The sequence below is a fragment of the Aplidium turbinatum genome, chromosome 1, assembly GCF_918807975.1.
Source record: "Aplidium turbinatum chromosome 1, kaAplTurb1.1, whole genome shotgun sequence".
NCBI lineage: Eukaryota > Metazoa > Chordata > Ascidiacea > Aplousobranchia > Polyclinidae > Aplidium > Aplidium turbinatum.
Window position 1 is genome coordinate 32,740,622 of NC_137472.1, and position 19,763 is coordinate 32,760,384.

The following is a 19,763-nucleotide window of genomic DNA, read 5'->3' on the forward strand; positions in this document are numbered from 1 at the left end:
CTTTGCATTTGTTGTTAGTTAAACAAAATAAAAATAAACATTTAGGTAACATTGCTGGCAGGAACAGACACACCTGTTTCTCTGTAGCCTACTCCGTGGGCCTCAGTTCCAACGTATCAGTACGTAGCCTATAGTAAACAACACACATAAAAAATTGAAAAAAAATAGAAGCCAAGCACGATCGCTTGCCGTGAAAGCAAAACAAATAGAGGCTAGTCAGTGTTTTTTCAAGAGTTCACGTTCTGAGCTGCAGCTATGTGTGGTAGCTTGACAAGTTGAATAGCACATTTTTCGAATCACGGTTTCTGCAACTCTATGGTTGGTTGTGGCTCGTGCCCTTGGGACTCGTGCCACGCGCGGTTGGCCAGCTTTACTTTAAATGTGGCCTCCATTTTTTTGAACGGAGATTTAAGTTGTACACAATTATCTGGTAAGTGTTCCTCGTGCTCAATTCGCGTCACCCATTGTCGGACACTTGCAGTGAAAACGGCAGTGTCCGGATTTGGAGATGCATCATCAATTAAATTGCAAACGTAGAACTGAGCTTGTACACGAAAATCCAAAGCCTTGCGAAAAGAATCAACTAATTGAGCTTTTGGAAGAATAATGCTTGGATGCGATTGAACATCCATTCTTCTTTTGTAACGTACGACCAGGCTAGGTCTTCCTTGAACGTCGACTTCCCTGCAACAGTGCGTAGAAAATGCTTTAGCACCGCTGGTGACGCCTTCCTCGGCACTGGGAAGAGAAATATCCGTGATTCGTTCGCGTGATAGATACCATTGTCCAATCACTGTTTTGCTCAACTCACGCCGATCCTCAAATGAAGGAGTTATACTTTCTTTTGACAGTTGAGGTGCACTTTCCATGCATCGCTCATCAGACCGCATGTAAAAAGGAGCAGGTAGAGGCATTGGAGGATTCTTGTATTCTCCTCGTCGAATTTCTTTGTTAAAATCGGACAACATCTTTCGCTCAGCAACAAACTTGTTCATTGAATTTCCAAACGGTTGCGACCCGACGTTGACTTTCAAACCTGTAGATAAATTTTTAGGGCCAGAAATAGTCATTTCTATTGTGTCTTGAACGTAGTAAACTATTTTTTGCAGTCGCTTCTCTTGCAAACCGCTTGTCTGTTTTTTATGCTGCGAAAGCGTATTTGCGTCGTAATCGAGACTATCTTGCTCTGTATCAGGATCACACTCTATCATATCAACCAATCCAGAATCACCAACATTAAAAGAACCTTCTGCTGTTATTTCCACATACGTTTTTCTGTGCTCTGGGATATCCCACGAGCCATAGCATCGGGAAAATGAAGCTCCAGTTAGTTCTAATGTTGCACCGGGATTGGCTCCACAATCAATGGCATTCATAGGATCAATCTTCCATTCCAAACGGATTGGTTCAGGTGGAGCAGTGAATCGAATTTGACTATCTTCGTAACTTTCAAGCGGTGTCAAAGGTTTCAATGCCGGAATTGCTGCTTCGTTTGAAGTTATAGGCTTTGTTCCGTGATGCCAAGTAGGAAGGACATTTAAAGGTTTCTCTGTGTTGTGATAAGATAAAAACACTAGCATTTCATTTCTTCTTATTTGTAAGTCTTCATATACGTAATCGTTATTTCGTAGCAACCGACCACCTTTAGCAAATTTTGAAGAACAAAACTTTAATATAATGTTTTTCAATTTATTTTCCCAATGCTGCTGATGCATCTGGTCTAGTTCGGTTTCATCCGTTTCGTTTTTGGGCTTCATATTTGCGACAATGTATGGGTTTGACGGTAAAATATTTAGCAGCAACCTTGCTATATCCTCAACCTTCGGATCTCGCTTGATTATTTTATGAGTCGGGACTGGAATTGTAAACCACCAGTCTTCTGGTGATGAAGATGCTGCTGCAGGATAGGCAAACTCAGTAGGAGTAGGAGCACCGCTGCTTGCTCCTTCCTTGTAAACATCACTTTCTGGTGTTTGTGGTGGCGGGGGAGGAGGTAAGCGATCTAAACCGAGCAGGTTCTTATTCTCCTCGGTGATGGTTTTATCACTAGAACGACAATACAGTTTTGTGCTGTATTTTAAATCGCTTGTTTCGTCACAGTTTCGCGTGTTCATCACCTTGCAGGGAATTCTGATAAAAAATTGCTGTTTTGAGTCGATATCTTCTTTCATCGAATGGTCGTGGTCGATCACAATCAATTCGAGAAAGTTTCCATCTCTACCATGCGAAAGATAAGATGAAAGCAGTCTAGCGTTATCTAGCGGTCGGCGCAAAACAAATGAAGTCATTTCAACAGGGTGAACATGAAGCTGTTGCTGGGCAACCTCTATTCGAAATTTATCTCTGATACGTCGTTTTAAATTGTAAACCGGTTCGTCGTGTTTAGGTCGCACTTCAATCTCCGTCAGCATGGGACCAGGGCATTGCAAGGTTGACAAGAGCAAAGGTACAAAGCAGCGAAGCGTTAGCACACATCCGCCTTGTGCTTGCGCTTCGTGCGAGGTGGAATAATAGTCCAGCAAGGTTGTGTTCTGTTTCATCTCTTCGCCCCCTATGAAAAGACGTTGATGTGAGGGATGGACTCCAGTGTGCCGATCGATGAGTTGGTGTAGCTCGGAAGCACTGGCAGAAGTTTTCACACCCTCTAGAAAGATATACTCTCCAGAATCGGCCAATATAACTTGAAGAATTAACCCATCCCGGTCCAATGTGCTGAAAACAGGAAAGGGATGTCAATGTTGGAAAGAAATCGATCGGTTAATTTTATAATTTAATTACTTTTAGGTTATTTTTCTCTGTGTTCTGAAAAAATAAAATGCTGATCGGTATTCTTTTATTTGATTGGTTTGCTGATATCACAATCGGTAAAAAAACATTATAAATAGTTGAGTTGAAAGCACCAAATCAAAAAAGGTAATTTCAATAAAACTAGCAAACGCCTTGGAAGTTTCAACAACACAAATCTTTCTATCTCAAATAAAATACGATTCGTAGATTGAAACTTAATTACGAAAATATTATCAAAATTATGTAGATGGATTTGGTTTGTCATACACACAAAAAGCAAGGTAAGGGTAATCCGTATTTCTTTTTGATGTTTTTTTCTTGTGAATGTTATAAGACAAAGTAGGCTAAATACAGCAAAGCAAACTGAAAAGACTTTGTCGAAAAACTAAGTCTTTGAAAGCAAATAGGTACAACTGTATCTATTTCAATACTCTTTGATCATTTTACTTACCCATATTTGATGTAATTTGGGTTATCTTGGGAATAAATCAGCATTTTCTTCATTTTTAAAGTAAAAAAAAATTGTCTCAATTAACCCTTTGAAATGACCGCTGCCTTCGCTTAAAATCGTCACAATGGAAAGAACTAGCAAAACTCGTGCTTTCGTTTCGCTGGTGAGATTAAGTTACAGCCGTTTTCGATACAAAGGCATTCAAAACCCTGTGGTTTTTGTTTTGTCGCACGATCCTTTAGCAGGGTGATGTTAGATTGGTAATTTGAAGCTGATCAAAACCACATTAAGTGTTGTTAAACTCTTTGAAGACAATAGAAGTTTGAGGGGTTGCTTTTGTTCAAATGCTGAATCACTGAAGTCCACTTTTCAGTGGACAGAAGATGCAGCGTTACATAATGAGCTAATGGGCAAACAAATCGCAGCAAAGGTCAAAATGAGTTACTTGGGCTTTTGTTTAACAATGCAAACTCCAGAAAACAAACTTGAAAATCTTCCAATCAGTAGAAATGCCTAAAAAAGCACTCGTAAACAAAATATGTGTCCCTTCAGTAGCTTAAACATGAGCGAAAAACCAACAAAATTAAAACAATTCCATATCTAAACTAATTGCAAAAAAAAAAACATTGCTCAAATATTCTAACTTTGCATACTAAAATAATTTTACAAAGTTATGCTACTAAAATATCGTAAACACTAATAGGCCTATTTGCTTATTGAACAACAGGAATGAATTTACAGGCCTACCTCTAAATGCTCTAAAAAAGTAAAATTGAGAATGTAATTAAATAAATTGAGAATTTAATTAATAAAATATCCCCTCTAGGTGCTTCGCTTTCGACGACTCGTTACCGGGCTCTCTGACATGTACAATAATACTTATTTGTCCCCCCGACATATTTTACTGTTTACGCCCCTACGGTCAACAAAAACGGTGCATCTTAACCAGGGGTTTATTCCTAGCATTTTATTTGGGGGGGGGGGTGGGCTCTATTAACACCAAGCTGTGTTGTTATAGACAAAGTGTGTAGGCCTATAAGTAATCGGTGTAGTTTAGTCAACAATCTTCACCTTGCAAAAACCCGCATTCAAAAAGCATGTTCGGCTTCAGCAGAACTTATAGCAATCATATTTTTAGTACTACGCTCTTGAGCAACTTTATCGTATCTGGTATATGGCAAGGATTGTCAACATACAAATGAAAATCGGAAATAGGAGTGGTAACATGAAATCTTTCCTCTATTTTTCATAATCTCTGTTCCCCTTCTTGCCATGGAACTTCGATTGCAGCAGGCCATAACTCTGATACAATAATTTCCAAGCTCTTCACAGAATTTTTATTGTTTGTGTCTACCATCCTGCTTTCAATGTTGTCAACCGAAGCTTGAATAAACCGATTACAATCAAAAGAAGGGTAGTCTGACCTACGTCGAGTTTTGAACTGGTCCAACGTTATGCCTTTAAAGGAGTAGTTTTTTGTGCTTCCAGGACTCAAGTTAACAACTTCATCAAACAAATAGGCCTATTTTCCTTGAACAGCTGTTTTTTAATTTGAAATAGAGAATTAACAGTCCATTTGACGTGACGATTAGCTACTACGAAGTTGATATTTCCAGTCTGGAGAGTTTCTGACAAAAGCGATAATTGCCGAAGAGTCGAAGACAATCTTTTAAAAGCGCCAGGTCTTCTACAAATTCCTTGGTGATCATTTTGATGCAGAGACCTCTGAACATGGCCCGATCTGTTGCTCTAATATTCTTCCTTCCTGCAAGGGTTGTGAAGTGTTTATACAATTCTGGGAAACTATTCCACAGAGAATTGATACCACGATGTGAGGACGCAACACAACGCACACTGAAAATTTTACCCAACTTCCTAAATTTTAATGCACATGGGTGGGAAAGGCTATTCAATATAAGAGCCACAACACACGCGGACATCTGGAATGTCAAAAGAGCCACAAAATTTATGTCATTCTTTGTTGCCCTATTTACAAAAAGCTTGATTTACTATACATGTAGCTGGCATGATAGAATTAAGCTAACTATGCGGGACCTAATCACGGAAAAAGGCGATTGCTACCAATTTATGTTCGTGTTTTTTTGCAGTTCTGTTGTGAGAAAGCTGTTAAAGTGTTACTTGTTCAGTCGAGAAGGTGTTGTGTAGTCAGAAGAGCTGAAAAATGGAAGCTTGAACGAGCCCCCCCTTTGCATCAATCGTTTTCATATTTCGGGGGGCTGAGCCCCCCAGGAATGCAACTCTGATTTTAAACAATTGTCGTGAGGCCGCAAATTACGCAAACAGGGATCAAAATAAGATGAATTCAACACAATGTTCTGGGAGCAAACCACTACGATTGTTATTTTTTGAAAATCAACTTTAAAATGTCCACTTTTGTCCATCTTTACTTCGTTAAGAACAATGATGCCGACCAAAAAAATTTTGTTGACAGAGTAACTTCAGGTTTGTACCAATGGGAGACAAACGTGACTGAAGAAGGTCCTGTGGTCCAAATACAAAAAAAAAGAATGTGCTCAGTGTCATACTAGATTCTGCTTAACGAGATTCATTACCATTTCTGCCAGCTGCATCACCAAATTTCTTTTACAAAATAAACCACTCTTTTACTGACATGTTAACACAATACCGTATAAACGACTCAATGCGCAAACAAAATCAAGTTGAAATGAGCCGCGAGGTGGCAGCATGAGTAATTAATATACACAAAAGCTACCGATTGCGGAAATCTTTAACTTATTCATGAATCGGGAAAGTTTTATTTTTAGAGGCTAAAACTTCACAAGCTTACGCAAATTCAAAACTGTTGTCTTCGGAAAATTAATCTACTGCCATTCCTTTTATTCATTCCATCAGTCAATGGATGGCCCCGAACAGACGTAGCCTATTTCGGTCTCAAGCACGTGTTTACGTTCACGTTTTGTCGCTTCTACTTTTTTTCTCGACCTTTGCTATGATGACCTGTATTGTTTTTGCTGTGATGGTCAGAAATAAAAACAACTGAACTGACCAGTAGCGTCTAATCTTTTTGTAGTTGCAGTAAATTTTGCAATTAATATCAAAAAAATGTTTTGATAAAGTTAGGTTGAATTGAAATATTATAAATTTACAAAGTATCAGGGGCGAGTAGGTAAGGGTCACAGGTCACTCAAACAAAGCAAATCACACATTTGAAACGTTCCTGTTTTCAAAACTCTGTTGTGAATTGACAAAAAAATGACGTTCCAAGAATATGTCATCATAGAGAATGTGTTATTAGAAGAATTGTTGACAATCAAGTACCGTAATTATAATTGTCTTTGTGGCACCATCATTGTCTTCCAATTACATTAAAGTTTTGTTCATTTTTCGTTGATGGTCGACAGAAGTTTAAAATTAGGCGAAGTTGTCTGTTTTATGATTTACGGACTTTGGTAATTCAGGACAAAGATATATTTTTGTGAGCTTCTGCGTTACTGTGTAATTCAAGACCAAGTGGATGCGTCTGCCCTTGCCACTTTTGCCGTTGACTGGGTGGGTGAAAGTTCGCACATGGTCACAGATTTTAAGAGCTGAATGAATGAAATGAAGAAATCAATAAAGAAAAGAGTGTGTGGTTTACAAAGCCGAGAAAATAAAGATATGAGAAAATAACATTTTGCAAAGACAAGAATAAACACCTTAGCCTACAGCTGATGCTTCTCTTTCTTCTTTCCAAAATCGCTGGCCATGTGTGAATCTATACTAGGCTACCGCCCAAAACATCTACAACGAGTTTATGTCTGAAAAAAAAGCCAACAATTCATTTCTATTTAGGCTACTTTTATGCGATTATTGTTGGTGTGAAAGGAAATCGCAATTTGTGTAAGAATCTACGACCAGCAGATGTCGCTGTTGCTCCATAGGTGTAAATTGTGAAGGCAACAAAACAGATGGCAGCACATTGCTGGATTGAATTGGAACCTAACGCGGTGGGAAAACATTTACAAATCTGTACACTACAGCACGCTAGAGAGCAAACTACGAGCATTCCAAATAAAGTTGAACCTCAGAGCTATTGTGACCAATGACGCGTTGTTTGCGTTTGGTCTGAAGGAGAGCAACCTCTGTACATTTTGCAAAATTGCTACGGAGAATACCTTTCATTTGTTTTGTGAATGTCATGTTGTAAAGAATTATTGGGAAGATGTTTTTTCTTGGATATCAGCAAAACTGAGATACCCTGTTATGGCTAATGATCAGTTGATTCTGTTTGGAACTGTGAATTCTAATTTGTTGAATTGTTTACTTTTATGCGCACGATATGTTGTTTATCGATGCAAATATGCCGAAGCTAACCCGACAATTTCCCAGTTTATTCAAACGGTAAAAGAAACTCAGCAATCAGAGCGAGTGATCGCCGTAAAGTCTAAGAATTTGAAAAAACACCAATTGAAATGGTAGAACTTGCATGCATCTTGCTGATGTGCTGATGAGTACAATATCTTTGTGTTTGTTATCTGTGTTGTTATTGTTGTGTAATAATAAAAAAAAAAAACAATGAAAAAAAAAAAAATTTATTTGAACCTGCGTTGACATCAACAAAAAACTATAGTGGCCTATAGTATGAGCCTTATTACTCAATGCAACAAACAGTTTACCAGCCTCATAGAAAAGACAGTCAACGCTTCAAGTGGACAGTTTGCTGGGTTAGTTCACATAAACAGAAAAGTTTTATTAGTAGTCTTAGGTAAGGGCATATATAGAGAAGAGCTTTATTAGTGCTGCATTTATTAACCAAATAGATCACGAGCGAATCTACATTAAAAAATTCACTTGCGGCCAAAGCGACAACGGCAAATCTTTCAGTTACCCGTAGCCTACTTAAAAGTGAAAATGAAAGTCAACACAGATGGGGAAACAGGTAGGCTAGGCAATGAACAAATTAAAATTTAAGGTTGTTTGAAATTTCATGAGTTAAGATGAAATCTTGAGTAGGCCTCCTTTGTTTCGACAGTTAACTTGCCATAAAGTCGGCAAGATGACCTGATTATTTATTTATTATGCCTTAAACGCAGTGATGTACGCGTATACAAAAAAATATTGACGCCGTCAGCGTAAACGCAAACGTTCGAAAAACCATACGCCGTATGCGTAGACGTAACTTGTAAAAAAGTTGGCGGCGTCAGCGTCAGCGCATACACTAGCGTAAACTCATTTTGTTTGTTAGGTGCCAAACATTCACACGGTATAAACCACTCGAAACAAACAAGTTTTATTTTGAATTTCCACGAAGAAACACAAGCATCTGAAAGTGTTCATCTGACATTTTGCTGCGTTTTGGTTTCAATAGCCTATGTCTTTGCCCATTGAAAACATTCTTTCAACTGACGCTGTAAGGTATTGGCGTGTTGTAGCAAAAAAAAAAGACATTAAAAAGTATACGTTGACGCCATACACTAAAAAACCGCGAATACTTTACGGCGTAGCCTCAAGCGACAACTATCCAAAAAAATGTGGCCGTAAGCGTTAGCGTAAAAAAAGTCTACGCCGCAAGTCTACGCCTAGAATTTGCGGCGTATAGGCTGCGTACATCTCTGCTTAAACGTGAGTAGCCTACAGTTGTTTGAAGCAAACACTTTGTGGTCGAAAGGAATTGTTTTTATAATTTATTAAAAATAATTCGAGTATTTAAAATATTTTTTGCACACTCAAACGTTTAAAATAAACTCAATCGGTTTAGGTGACAAGTTTGTGAAAAACGCCGTGTGACCACAAGCACAACCGTAACGTTTTCTTTCATTTAGGATGTCTTCACTAAGTTATATACATGATAGAATTTAGCGGATGGAAGTGCTGAGCAGTGGAGTAGCTAGGGAATGTGCCCCTGGGGCGGATTCAGATTTTGCCGCCCCTTCGAGAAAAAGCATGTGAAAATGAAATGCGTTTTTTTTATCAGATTATAATCAAAAATCGTAGTCTGAAAGTGCCGCCCCCAGACGTGCCGCCCGGGGCGGTCCGCCCCCCCCCCCTAGCTATATCCCTGGCTATATCCCTGATATCCCTGGCTACCGCAAGGAAAAAGTCTGTTTTCTGTGACCAGAGCCTTCGAGAGAAATCAGGACTGGTCGGGAAACAATACGAAAAATGGGCCTTAGCAAAATATCTTTAAGCAAAAATAAAAGCAAAAAAATGATTGTGCGTTGCATGTTCGTCTCAATAAACTTAGCCTACTTTTATTGGCGTGAAATTGAATTCATTTCAACATTCGATCCAACGTATTGATATGGATAAAAAAAACTTCTCTCGATATGAAAATCTTCATAATTTACTTGATTATAACTTACTGGCAGCAGAAATACCATTGTTGCTAACTATTTTGTCTAAAAAAAAATTGTAAACACACAATAGCCTACGTCAGTGGTTCTTAATCTTTTACACTGCCGGACAGTAAAAATCTTTTTGCCGAAAGTAACCACAGTATTAAGGCAAGTTTATTTTAGGAGAGGAGCGCTAGGAAATAAAAATAAAACTTATTCAAAACTATACTCAAATATTCAGTGTGGCCTAGGCAAATATTTTAGTGCGTGCTGGGACAAAATTTATTTTAAATTGCTTATACAAAATAGGTCATATAGCCTTAATATCTATAAAATAGCCTACTACTGAGGTTGAAAGACAAAAGTGCTGGTTTATACGCAATAGCGGGTCCAGAAAAAAACATGAAAGGCACCACAATTTAAATGACACAAAATTTTTTAGCAAAATAAACAATGTAAATATTCGAGATCCCAATTTTGCCTTGTTTAGATCGCTTTTTTGTGGGCTCTATGACGTAGCCTACTTCAATATTCTGTCTTTTCGCATAAGACTCGCACTTCGTGTTTGACTTAATGCACCCAATTAAAATTTAGATTTCAGTAAAAGCTATGCCACGAAGTTTGGTTTACACTTGAAATCAGTGGCGCGGGAACTATTTTTCTCTAGGGGGGGCTGAAACTGTCGTAGTGTTGTCAGCTTCTGGGGGGCTACGCCCCCCAGACCCCCTTACATGGGGGAACATTTAAAAGTGGTACTGGGCATTCGGTCTCCTCCTGCGTAAAAAAAACGACGCTAAGACACACACATTGCAAATTGTAACAAATGAAGATTGAAGAACGGCAAACAGCGAAGCAGCTGTTCAGGAAATTAAAATGAAAACGAACAAATTAGAAAGTTATATGAAAACGACAGTTAGTGGAAATGAGCTCTCACACGCTTCCGAAGATTGAATTTCGCTCAGGTGTTTTCTCTATAAACTGTGTCATGAGTTCTTTGACATCCACACTGTCCAAAATGTTTTGGTGGACAAGCATCAACGCAACATGAGTACCATAAGTCGTTTCTGTGTCATTGAGCTTCTCAACCACGTTTTCAGGCGTCTTAGAGCAGAAAAAGAACGTTGTGATGATGCAACCGAAACCGAGAGGCAAAAGCAGAGCTCCACGAATTTTCGCGTTTCTTTGAAAAGATTTAGTGTTTGAGGGTTTAGTTGCAATAGTATCTCAGCAACCTTTTGAACGGAGTTTGCGGTTTTTCCACTTACAACATCGCTGAGCAAAGTAAGTTCCGTTTTTAGGCGATCTTTTCTGATGACATTGGGTAAGCTGATCTCAGTATCAGATCTTTCCTCACCGTTTGCACAGATCAAAAGGGCCTTCTCTCTGTTGGCTGCTGTAAGCAGATCCGCCGGGTCGAATCTTCGATCAAACTCAGCTTGAACCAAATCAAGAGCTTCGATGTATTGTCGTTTCTACGCTCCTTCTCCCGCAGACGACAAAGCATCCGATTCCTCTGTGTTTCGAAATCTTGCTGGAGTTTTTCTCACTCGGGGATCCTTTGGCGTCTTTAGGTTATTGACAGACGCAAAGACGTTCGCTGCTTCCATAAGCATGGAAACGAATTCATCTTTTCTGAGGTTTTTAATCCGTTCGCGGAGAATGGTGATTGATTTCAAAGCTGAAAAAGCAAAGATCTTTGGAGCTGTCTTGCGACGGCTTCTGCAGGCTGAAAAATTTCCCCGTTGCAGGTAATCGCAAAATAAAGCCGCGTCGTGCGTGCTTGTTTTACCAAGCCGAATATGCTTGCACGTGTGTCTCCTCTCATTGCACTACGGTATCTTCTGTCATGTCGGTCAGACATGACAAAACAATATGCCAATATCATGCATTATTGTAATGTTCAGAAGTACGCATGAAATGTAAATATTGCAGAATGATGTCCAATAAACGATGGACCGCCGTGTTAGTAGGGAAGGTGGCTAGCACCGCCACTGAGAGGTATAGCTCCCTGTGATTGACGACTCTTTATTGCAAATGATGAGTGCGACACGTAACAGGAACTCGATTCATCGTAGCAATTATTGTTCGAAAAAATTTCTGAAATTATGTTATGTAGGCCTACCTTAAATTGTCAGAATTTTCTAGGGGGGGCTGAAGTAATTATTAAAAATTCCAGGGGGGCTGAATTTTCTCTAGGGGGGCTGCAGCCCCTTGAGCACCCCTACTTCCCGCGCCCCTGCTTGAAATTAAATTTCAAATCAATTTTCTTATGGCACATGATTTTAATAGCACACCATTGACGAAAGTTATACCTGGTCTTGTATAATCTTTCTGGGAAATTTTGTATATCCGTCCGCGGTGACACCACTTTACCATATAGGTCTAGCAGGTTGGCCTACACATGGCCCACTTTCCGCCATACTTCTATAAACACTGGAATAGGTTAAATTGTTGACTACTGCACTTCGGTCAGGGATATCTAGAGAAGGGGATACGAAGGCTTTTATTACGTCTGACAATAGAAGGGCTTCTATTTATCTTAAATAATCTCTGTTTATGGTAAAATGACAATTGGCACATATAGTAATTTAATAAACTTTGTCATGACAACCTGCATTGCACTATATTACAACCAGGTATGGATATTCAATGAATGCTCATAATCACTTGTTAATTCAACTACCTGTATAGTTGCTTTACACCAAGCCAACTGCGAAGGTTTTGTCAAAAAAAACAGCTAAGCTGGTAACCTTTCAACTGTCTTTTCAAACAATTATTCTTTAAATTTGTTCTACTTAACACTTGCTAACTGTCTTGTGTAGCTGAGTGTACCAGCTACACTACAAAACTTTCTGCAATTTTAAAAAGAACCGCAAGTTTAACGCGTTACCCACCACCGCCCTTCTAGTGTCATGAGAATCAGCAATCGCTCTGAGCCTTCGTATCCCCTTCTTTAGATATCCCTGACTTCGGTGAGCCATGTGTTCTACTTTGAATTTTGTATTACGTTTTTAGATTAATAATAATGTTATGGTTTTATTTATTGTCGCTCTACAACAGCTAAGGTCTTTTAGCGACAGGGCTCATTTTTAATTTATATCAGGTTTACGATGTTATCACATTATTACCCGACTCATTCTCACTGCGCTATGCAGGATAGAACACAATCGGTACCGTTTTTAAAGTCTTCAGTTTGACCCGACCTGGAATCGATCTCAGATCTACCAGCACCAGAGCCGAAGGCGAAACCACTCGGCCACTGAGCTGGTTACGTTTTTAGATTTTGAAAGGCACAAAAATTCTCACCTTTTATAGCCTATCTAGGGCTCTAGGCTACTGCAGAAAACATGCGATTCCTACGCCGCTGGTTAGGTCAATTAAATGATTAAGATAGCAATGCCAGCAAAACAAAAATTGTAAAACATGGAAAAATTACATCAATCAATCAATCATTTTATTTTTCGTCATTAACGCGTCCGGGACGAAAAAGATAGGCTACTAACTACGAAAATCGATATAGACCTACCAGCACGTTAATGAACGGGAAAAGGTGGCAAAACCTTGAAAGGTTTAAAACGTGCCTGAATGGAAAATCATGTATGTAGTAGGCCTAGGTTATATAACAGTAGTTAGCACGGCCACAAAACCCAAATAGCAAAAAAAATAAAACAAAAACAGACAGAAGCACACATGTAGGCTAGCCCAGTAATGATTTTACTTTTTTTTCTCGATTTTAGGTGGGGCACGTGATCAAGTGCCTTCTCTATATCCCCTACTGTTTGTACGATCAGTTGAACAACATGATCAGTTGAACAACATGACGTTTTGTCGCTTCTACCTTTTTCTCGACCTTTGCTATGTTGACGTGTATTGTTTTTGATATGATGGTCAGAAATAAAAACAACTGAACTGAACTGAACTAATTGACTATTAGAAATAAGATTGAAATAAGTCTAGCTTCACAGGAGAACATTACAGTAGAAATGGCATAAAATTATGCATAGCCTACCGGTACGTAAGGAAAATGACGAAACAACGAAGTGAAAAGCGGATGGCGGTTGAGAACCACTAGCCTAGTGCTAAGCTATATACAACGAAAATATCTCAACAAAGCATGCATGCAATTCATTCTTTTTCAGACCTCTTACAATGCAAAGTTACGGATCATAGCATCCAATATTAAAGATTTTGCAACGCCTGAGTTGAGGCACAAGATGCATATGCTGTTCAATCAGTTTTGAGTCATGGTGAAGGGCAAACAATTTTTACAAGTTTTAGTGTGCTAAAACCACGTTCTCCACTAACTGTTGGCAACAACTATAGGTTATTAAGCCTACAATAGGGTAAGTCAAAATCAGGGATATCTAAAGAAGGGGATACGAAGGCTTTTACTACGTCTGGCAATAGAAGGGCTTTTGTTTATCGTAAAATGACAATTGGCACCGATAGTAGTTTAATAAATCTTGTTACGATAACTTGCATTGCGCTATTAGCATCAGGCCTGGATAATCACTGCATGCTCATAGTTACTTGTTAATTCAACTATCCATATACTTGCTTTACATCTAGCTTACCGCATCAGGCTTTGTTAAAAAAAACAGCTTACTGGTAACTTTTCAACTGTCTTTGTAAATAAGTATTCTTTGAATATGCTCTATGTAACATTTGCTAACTGTCTTCCGTAGCTCATTCTACCAGCTGCACTACAAAATTTTCTATGTTTTAAAAAAGAAACACATGTTTAAAGCACTACAAACTACCGCCCTGGTAGTGTCATGAGAATAAGGCAATCGTTGCGAGTCTTCATATCCCCTTTTCTAGATATCCCTGGTCAAAATATCTTACATTTAGCCTATGTACAGCCTACTGTAGGCTATATGAGAAAATGAAAGAGCACTTGCTTCATTTATTTGTAGCCTATATTATTATAAAGTTGGTAGCCTACATTTTTATTTTAGCAGTAAAAATGGGCCCCCTTCAAAAGTCTTCTTCTTCTATCGAGTCTTCTAAAGTTTGTTGATACACCACAGATTGACACATTCTTCCGCAACGGAGTTGTACACTGACAGGTCCCACCTACTGCACCGGGTGGCAAGCCGAGGGCAAACAAGAAGGTGGTCCGCTGTTTGGGGCTCGGTGCCACAGATACATACAGCAGGGCCCGTGTCGTAGCCCCACTCCACCATTGCAGACTTAGTACGTCCAACACCGGTTCGGAGTCGATTTAATGTTTTCCACTTTGCCCAAGGAGCGTTTGCTCCTGGGGGGAGGGACTCTGATGGTGGGATCTTCATTTCAGTGTATGATGGGTCGTTTTCGAATTGTTGTTTCCATTGCTTAAGTCTTGTTTCTTCTTTTGTTGAGGTTAGTGGCTGAACGTCTGTTAGGAAGCTTTTTCTTGATTTCAACCGGGTTTGTGCAGCAGTTTTTCCATATAGAGGATGTTTTTCATCACATATTTGTTTTAGCCTTTCAGCTTGACTGCTAACGTCTCTTCTTATGTATGGTGGTGCAATACCAGCAAGCAGATAAAGTTTGTTGGTATTTGTGGGCTTCAGACACCCAGTAATAAGACGACAAGAATGATTGAGTACAGAGTTAAGCTTCGATGAGTGACAGGACCTGTTCCAAACAGGGCATGCATATTCTGCTGTGGAGTAGCACAAAGCCAATGCGGTCATTCTGAGGGTTTGTGGATTAGTGCCCCACCCAGAGTTGGTAAGCTTTCTCAGGATATTGTTTCTGGTGTTAACCTTAGCCTTTGTGTTTTCAATGTGCTTTTTGTAGCTGAGAGTACGGTCCAGTGTCACTCCAAGGTAGACGGGGTTAGGGCAATGTTCCAGCTCTGTTCCCGACCAGGAGATTTTGAGGGTCCTTGTAGCTTCTCTGTTTTTTAGGTGGAAAGAACATACTTGTGTCTTTGAAGGGTTAGCTTTGAGGTGATTGTTGGTGTGATATTGTGTTAACTCCTCGAGCGACTTTGTAAGGTTTTGTTCTATAGCAACAAAGGTCTTTTCTTGTGATGTTATGCATAGATCATCGGCGTATATAAACCGCTTAGTGTGTTGATCTATCGGCTGATCGTAAAAACCTTCAAAAGTAAAAACACAATAAACTACTCTTTTTTCCTTTACAATGTTATGCTAGGGGAGAAAGTTGCCCAACTTCTCTCCCCTATCTGTGACAGAAGTATCGTTGTTTAAGAAAAAGCCTTTGGCCTATTGACTTTAAATGCATTGCTTGTGGTCATGACAAATTTATTTCTGTGGCAAAGGTAGTGCTTACCTCGATGACCATATCAGATGGATTTTCATTGTAGGCCTATGACTCCTGTGTTGCCTACTTGGATTAAGACAACTTCATTAGGCGAATTGAAACGTTTCGAATAGACGCTTCTGTCCGAAACCAAAGTATAGGATACATTTCGGTTGCGCCTGTGTGGGAACTATCTGGAATTTGAACAGAAGTTGGCCGCTTCCATTCCAACATGTAGCCTACAAGTGGGGTTTGACCCTCTTTATCCTCGGACTGACAAAGCCTTGATTGGTCATTCCTGGTAGTTTCGCATACTTGTAGACAGGCCCGGATTTAGGGGGGGGGGGCAGTTTCCCCGGGCTCCTCTGACTTTTGAAGGCCCCCCTATGTGGAAAAAAAATGTGATTTTGTGTTATTTTTTTCCTTTTGGTCTTTAAAGTTTCTGCAAAGTGCTGTGCAGTACTGGACTGATGCTACTGTAGACGTAGAGATGTTTTTTCGCGCCTAAGGCGCGAAAAATTTTTTTGCACGGGGGCCCCCGATCTAAAAGGGCCCCCCATCAGCTAAATCCGGCCCTGCTTGTAGAAGCTTTTGACGCAGGGCCGGTTACCGAGATTGGCAGAGTGAAGTTTTTCCATTGTTGAAGTGTTGTTCCCTGGGAATTATTCCATTTACTAGATGCCGCTGAATGGAGAGCAGTCCTTAACGAGCGTTGCTCAAGCGCACACCCCGAGAGTCCAACTTGCGCCGCGTGATCTTAAGCCGGGCGCGTAACCACTGAGCTAACGGTGCGGATTCCCTTATCGGTCTGTACTCTGCGAGTGCGGAGGAACTAACTGCTGACCATGTCCTTCTTGAATGCCCCATTTACAAGGCGCCAAATGGAATGCACGGCGCAGCAGAACTAGACGAAGCTACACTCACCTGGCTTTCCATCACTTGCCCTGAAATCTAAACATTGTCTGTCTCACACACGAAAGAAGCACCTGGCAGAGAAATATGTTGGCATTGATGATGCCAAACTGTTCGATCTATAACCTACCAAAGCTTGTTCAAAGGCGCCTTAAAACTGATGCATTTGCTTTTGCTAAAACGATAGCACATGAAAAATTGACAAAATATTTTAAACATTGCAGAACCATCAAGTTTTTAAATGAACTGTTAAATCGCACAGTTGTTTATTTGCAATAGGCCGTAGCTCATAATCAAAGGTGGGCAGTAACTAGTTACTTTTTGAGTAACTGTAACTTCGTTACTATTTTCCAAAGGTAACGAAACGCGGTAACCAATTGCTATTTTAGCACTTTTTCAACAGTTACAAGTTACTTTTGCATAGCATTGAAATTTCAGTTTCTAATTGCCGTTTATTTCTCTGCACGTGTTTGTGTCTTGCTTTGTGGGTGTTTGCTGCGCTTTGCGCAATAATGCATGTTTCTCGCAGCTGTGTCGGCGCAGCACTGTACATGCGCGGTTCTACTTTTGTTTTTTTTTGTGGAGAGGGGTTGCCATATTGGCGAATTTATCGCCAAATTCCAGAAATCTGGCAATTTTTTAAGACGTTTGGCTTCATATTTATGATTTGGCTCTTTTTTGGCGATTTTTGATAACTGATTTAGCTAATTTAATTGTTTTTGGCGATTAATCAATACGTACCAAAGACAGGTAAGACACAACAATACAACAGGGTTGAGCATTATAGCCTAACAATACATTTTACATATTGGGGAAAGGTGTGTATTTTGAACCCCTTAAAGAAAAATAAGCACAACTCAGCCAACTTCCGGTCAATGTGTATTATTTTTCACCCAGATACAGTCTAGGTACTTGCAAACCAGTGTAGAAAATATAAATCACATACAATAAAAAAATACAGAATAATTAAGCAATAAAAAATGTTCAAAAATGGTCCAAATTACACATATGGTGTGTATTTTGGACCATTGGGGTGTGTATTTTGGACCATTAGAGTATGTAATTTCAACTGAAGTTGCTTGAGGTCTTCGAAATGAAATTTCTGGATGACGGTTCAAGAATCCCTTAAGCCAATCTTTTTCAGCCAGACCCTTTTCACTGATGAAATGGGTATTGATATTATTGGCAGACGCAATGTCATATGTAAGCTTTCTTAAATCTATGGCCCCTAAACCATAAAATCTTCACTCCATTTCCAAAACATGTTTGACCAGTTGATCTTCAATATTTTCGGGAAGATCAAGTTGTCGACCAATGGTTTTTGACACTTGTGTAGCATATTTATTGGTAGCCTGTTATGGACATGTTTTAACACTACACCTTTGGGAATTTTGAACTGACGCGATGCTGCATAGGTGAGATGACTGGTCCAAATTACACACTGTTATGCACTGTTAAAAATTACCAACTATGACTTCCACACTTGGTTACAAGTCTTGTAATTGAGCACAACATCTCCTTATAGGTTAAAGATAATACCAACATCATATCAGACTCAAACGTCATGCCAATAACGTCTCAGCGCTTAGCAATCAACTCCCCAAAATAACATCAGCATACCCAAAACCACAAATTCCAATCTCCCGTCCACGTTTCTAAACCTAATGAGCTGAGTTTTTCACATCCGGGCTATTATTATTTTTTCTTTCAAGCTGTTCAAAAATACTGACAAAACGATTTTTATTTTTTGAGTTAGGGGACTGGTCCAAATTACACATTGGTCCACGTTACACCACTTTCCCCACAAATAATTTAACAGTCAAACGTTTTTGGTTAAACTTAAGCCCTCATCAGAAACCTGAAAAGATTGATAAAAATGCAGTAAATTTCAACTTCTTGAAGGTAACTAACTGATTATAGCCTAAGCATCAAGAAACACGCAGCGATTAAAAGCAATTTCTTGATGCTTATAGTCAGTTACCCTCAGTAGCGTATTTAGGGGGGAGGATAAGAGGCGATGGCCCCCTCCTAATGATCAGGTAAAAAAAATAAAAATATGTAAGTTACAAATTTTGCAAAAAAAAGTTGTAGCAGAAGACATAATTGCTTGGATGATTCATCCTAGCGCGAGGGGGGGTATAGGCTACTTTTTGCGATACAATTTGCCAATATTATTTTGAGTTTCCAAATCAACTTCTAGTTTAATCTTGATTACAGTAAGTTAAAAATATTTAATTAAGCAAGCAATCACTAGTATACACTGCATACAGTGGCGGCTCGTCTAATGGTGCTGCAGCACCACAAATAAGCTCCTGCAAGGACCTAAGTTACACATAGGCTAGGCTACGTTGAATTCTGCAATGGTGAATGTTAGAAGCTACGTAACTGTGTTGCAAGACCTAAGGGGCGATAATAGGCTTTTTCACCAACTTTTTGGCAAGGCTTGCTCAGTTTTTGGCGAAGAAATCCGAATGCCCCGGAGAGCACCTAGACAACAACATCAACCTAACATTCCAGCTGAAACTGGGGAGATCTATTTTAAACAAACAGTTTTTCTTCCTTTTCTTGACAATTGCATGGCACTAATTCACGAGAGATTCAATGAGCACTGCTCGCTAGCTTTTAAAGTCAGCACATTTCTGCCGTCATTGATTCATGAAGATGAGGACTGCCGATCGACGAGATTTTCGACTTCTACCATGAAATGCTGGATGTTGAACCAAGCAATTGCTTTGCAGCTACCATTGAGTTGCGAAGATGGAGAGCAAATTGGCTTGCAGTTTCTGTGGATAAACGACCTGCGACTCTTCTGGATGCGTGTCAAGCTGCTGAACAACTCGACACTAATCCGATTACCCATAAATTATTTCGAATCTTTGCTACGCTTCCAATTACAACTGCCTCCAATGAGCCATGTTGCAGTTCACTAAAGTAGCCTACCTGAAAAATTATTACCGCACAACCATGGCCGAGCCACGTTTGGATGGTCTAGCTCAGATGTATTTAAACAAGGATATTGTAAGGCAAACCGGGGCTTGTTGTCACAAGGGGCGTGTTGTCAC

At 39.5% G+C, this 19,763-nt stretch overlaps 1 protein-coding gene across 1 annotated transcript; it reads right to left on the reverse strand.

Annotated features, from left to right (window-relative positions):
- Window positions 1-265: 265 nt before the first annotated feature.
- On the reverse strand, window positions 266-3,282 carry LOC145764933 (uncharacterized). Its single transcript, XM_082576640.1, has 2 exons — window positions 3,239-3,282; window positions 266-2,712 (listed from the first exon to the last, which is right to left on the reverse strand). Exons 1-2 carry the CDS (start codon window positions 3,280-3,282, stop codon window positions 297-299), a joined length of 2,460 nt encoding a protein of 819 aa, XP_082432766.1. The 3' UTR covers window positions 266-296.
- Window positions 3,283-19,763: the final 16,481 nt, after the last annotated feature.

What these genes read in the sequence shown, in the direction of transcription:
- LOC145764933 (XM_082576640.1), bottom strand. Translation starts at nt 3,282, where the DNA reads ATGCTGATTTATTCCCAAGATAACCCAAATTACATCAAATATGG. An exon ending in CCAAATTACATCAAATATGG is followed by an intron (nt 2,713 to 3,238) that starts GTAAGTAAAATG and finishes TCCTGTTTTCAG; the next exon opens with CACATTGGACCGGGATGGGT.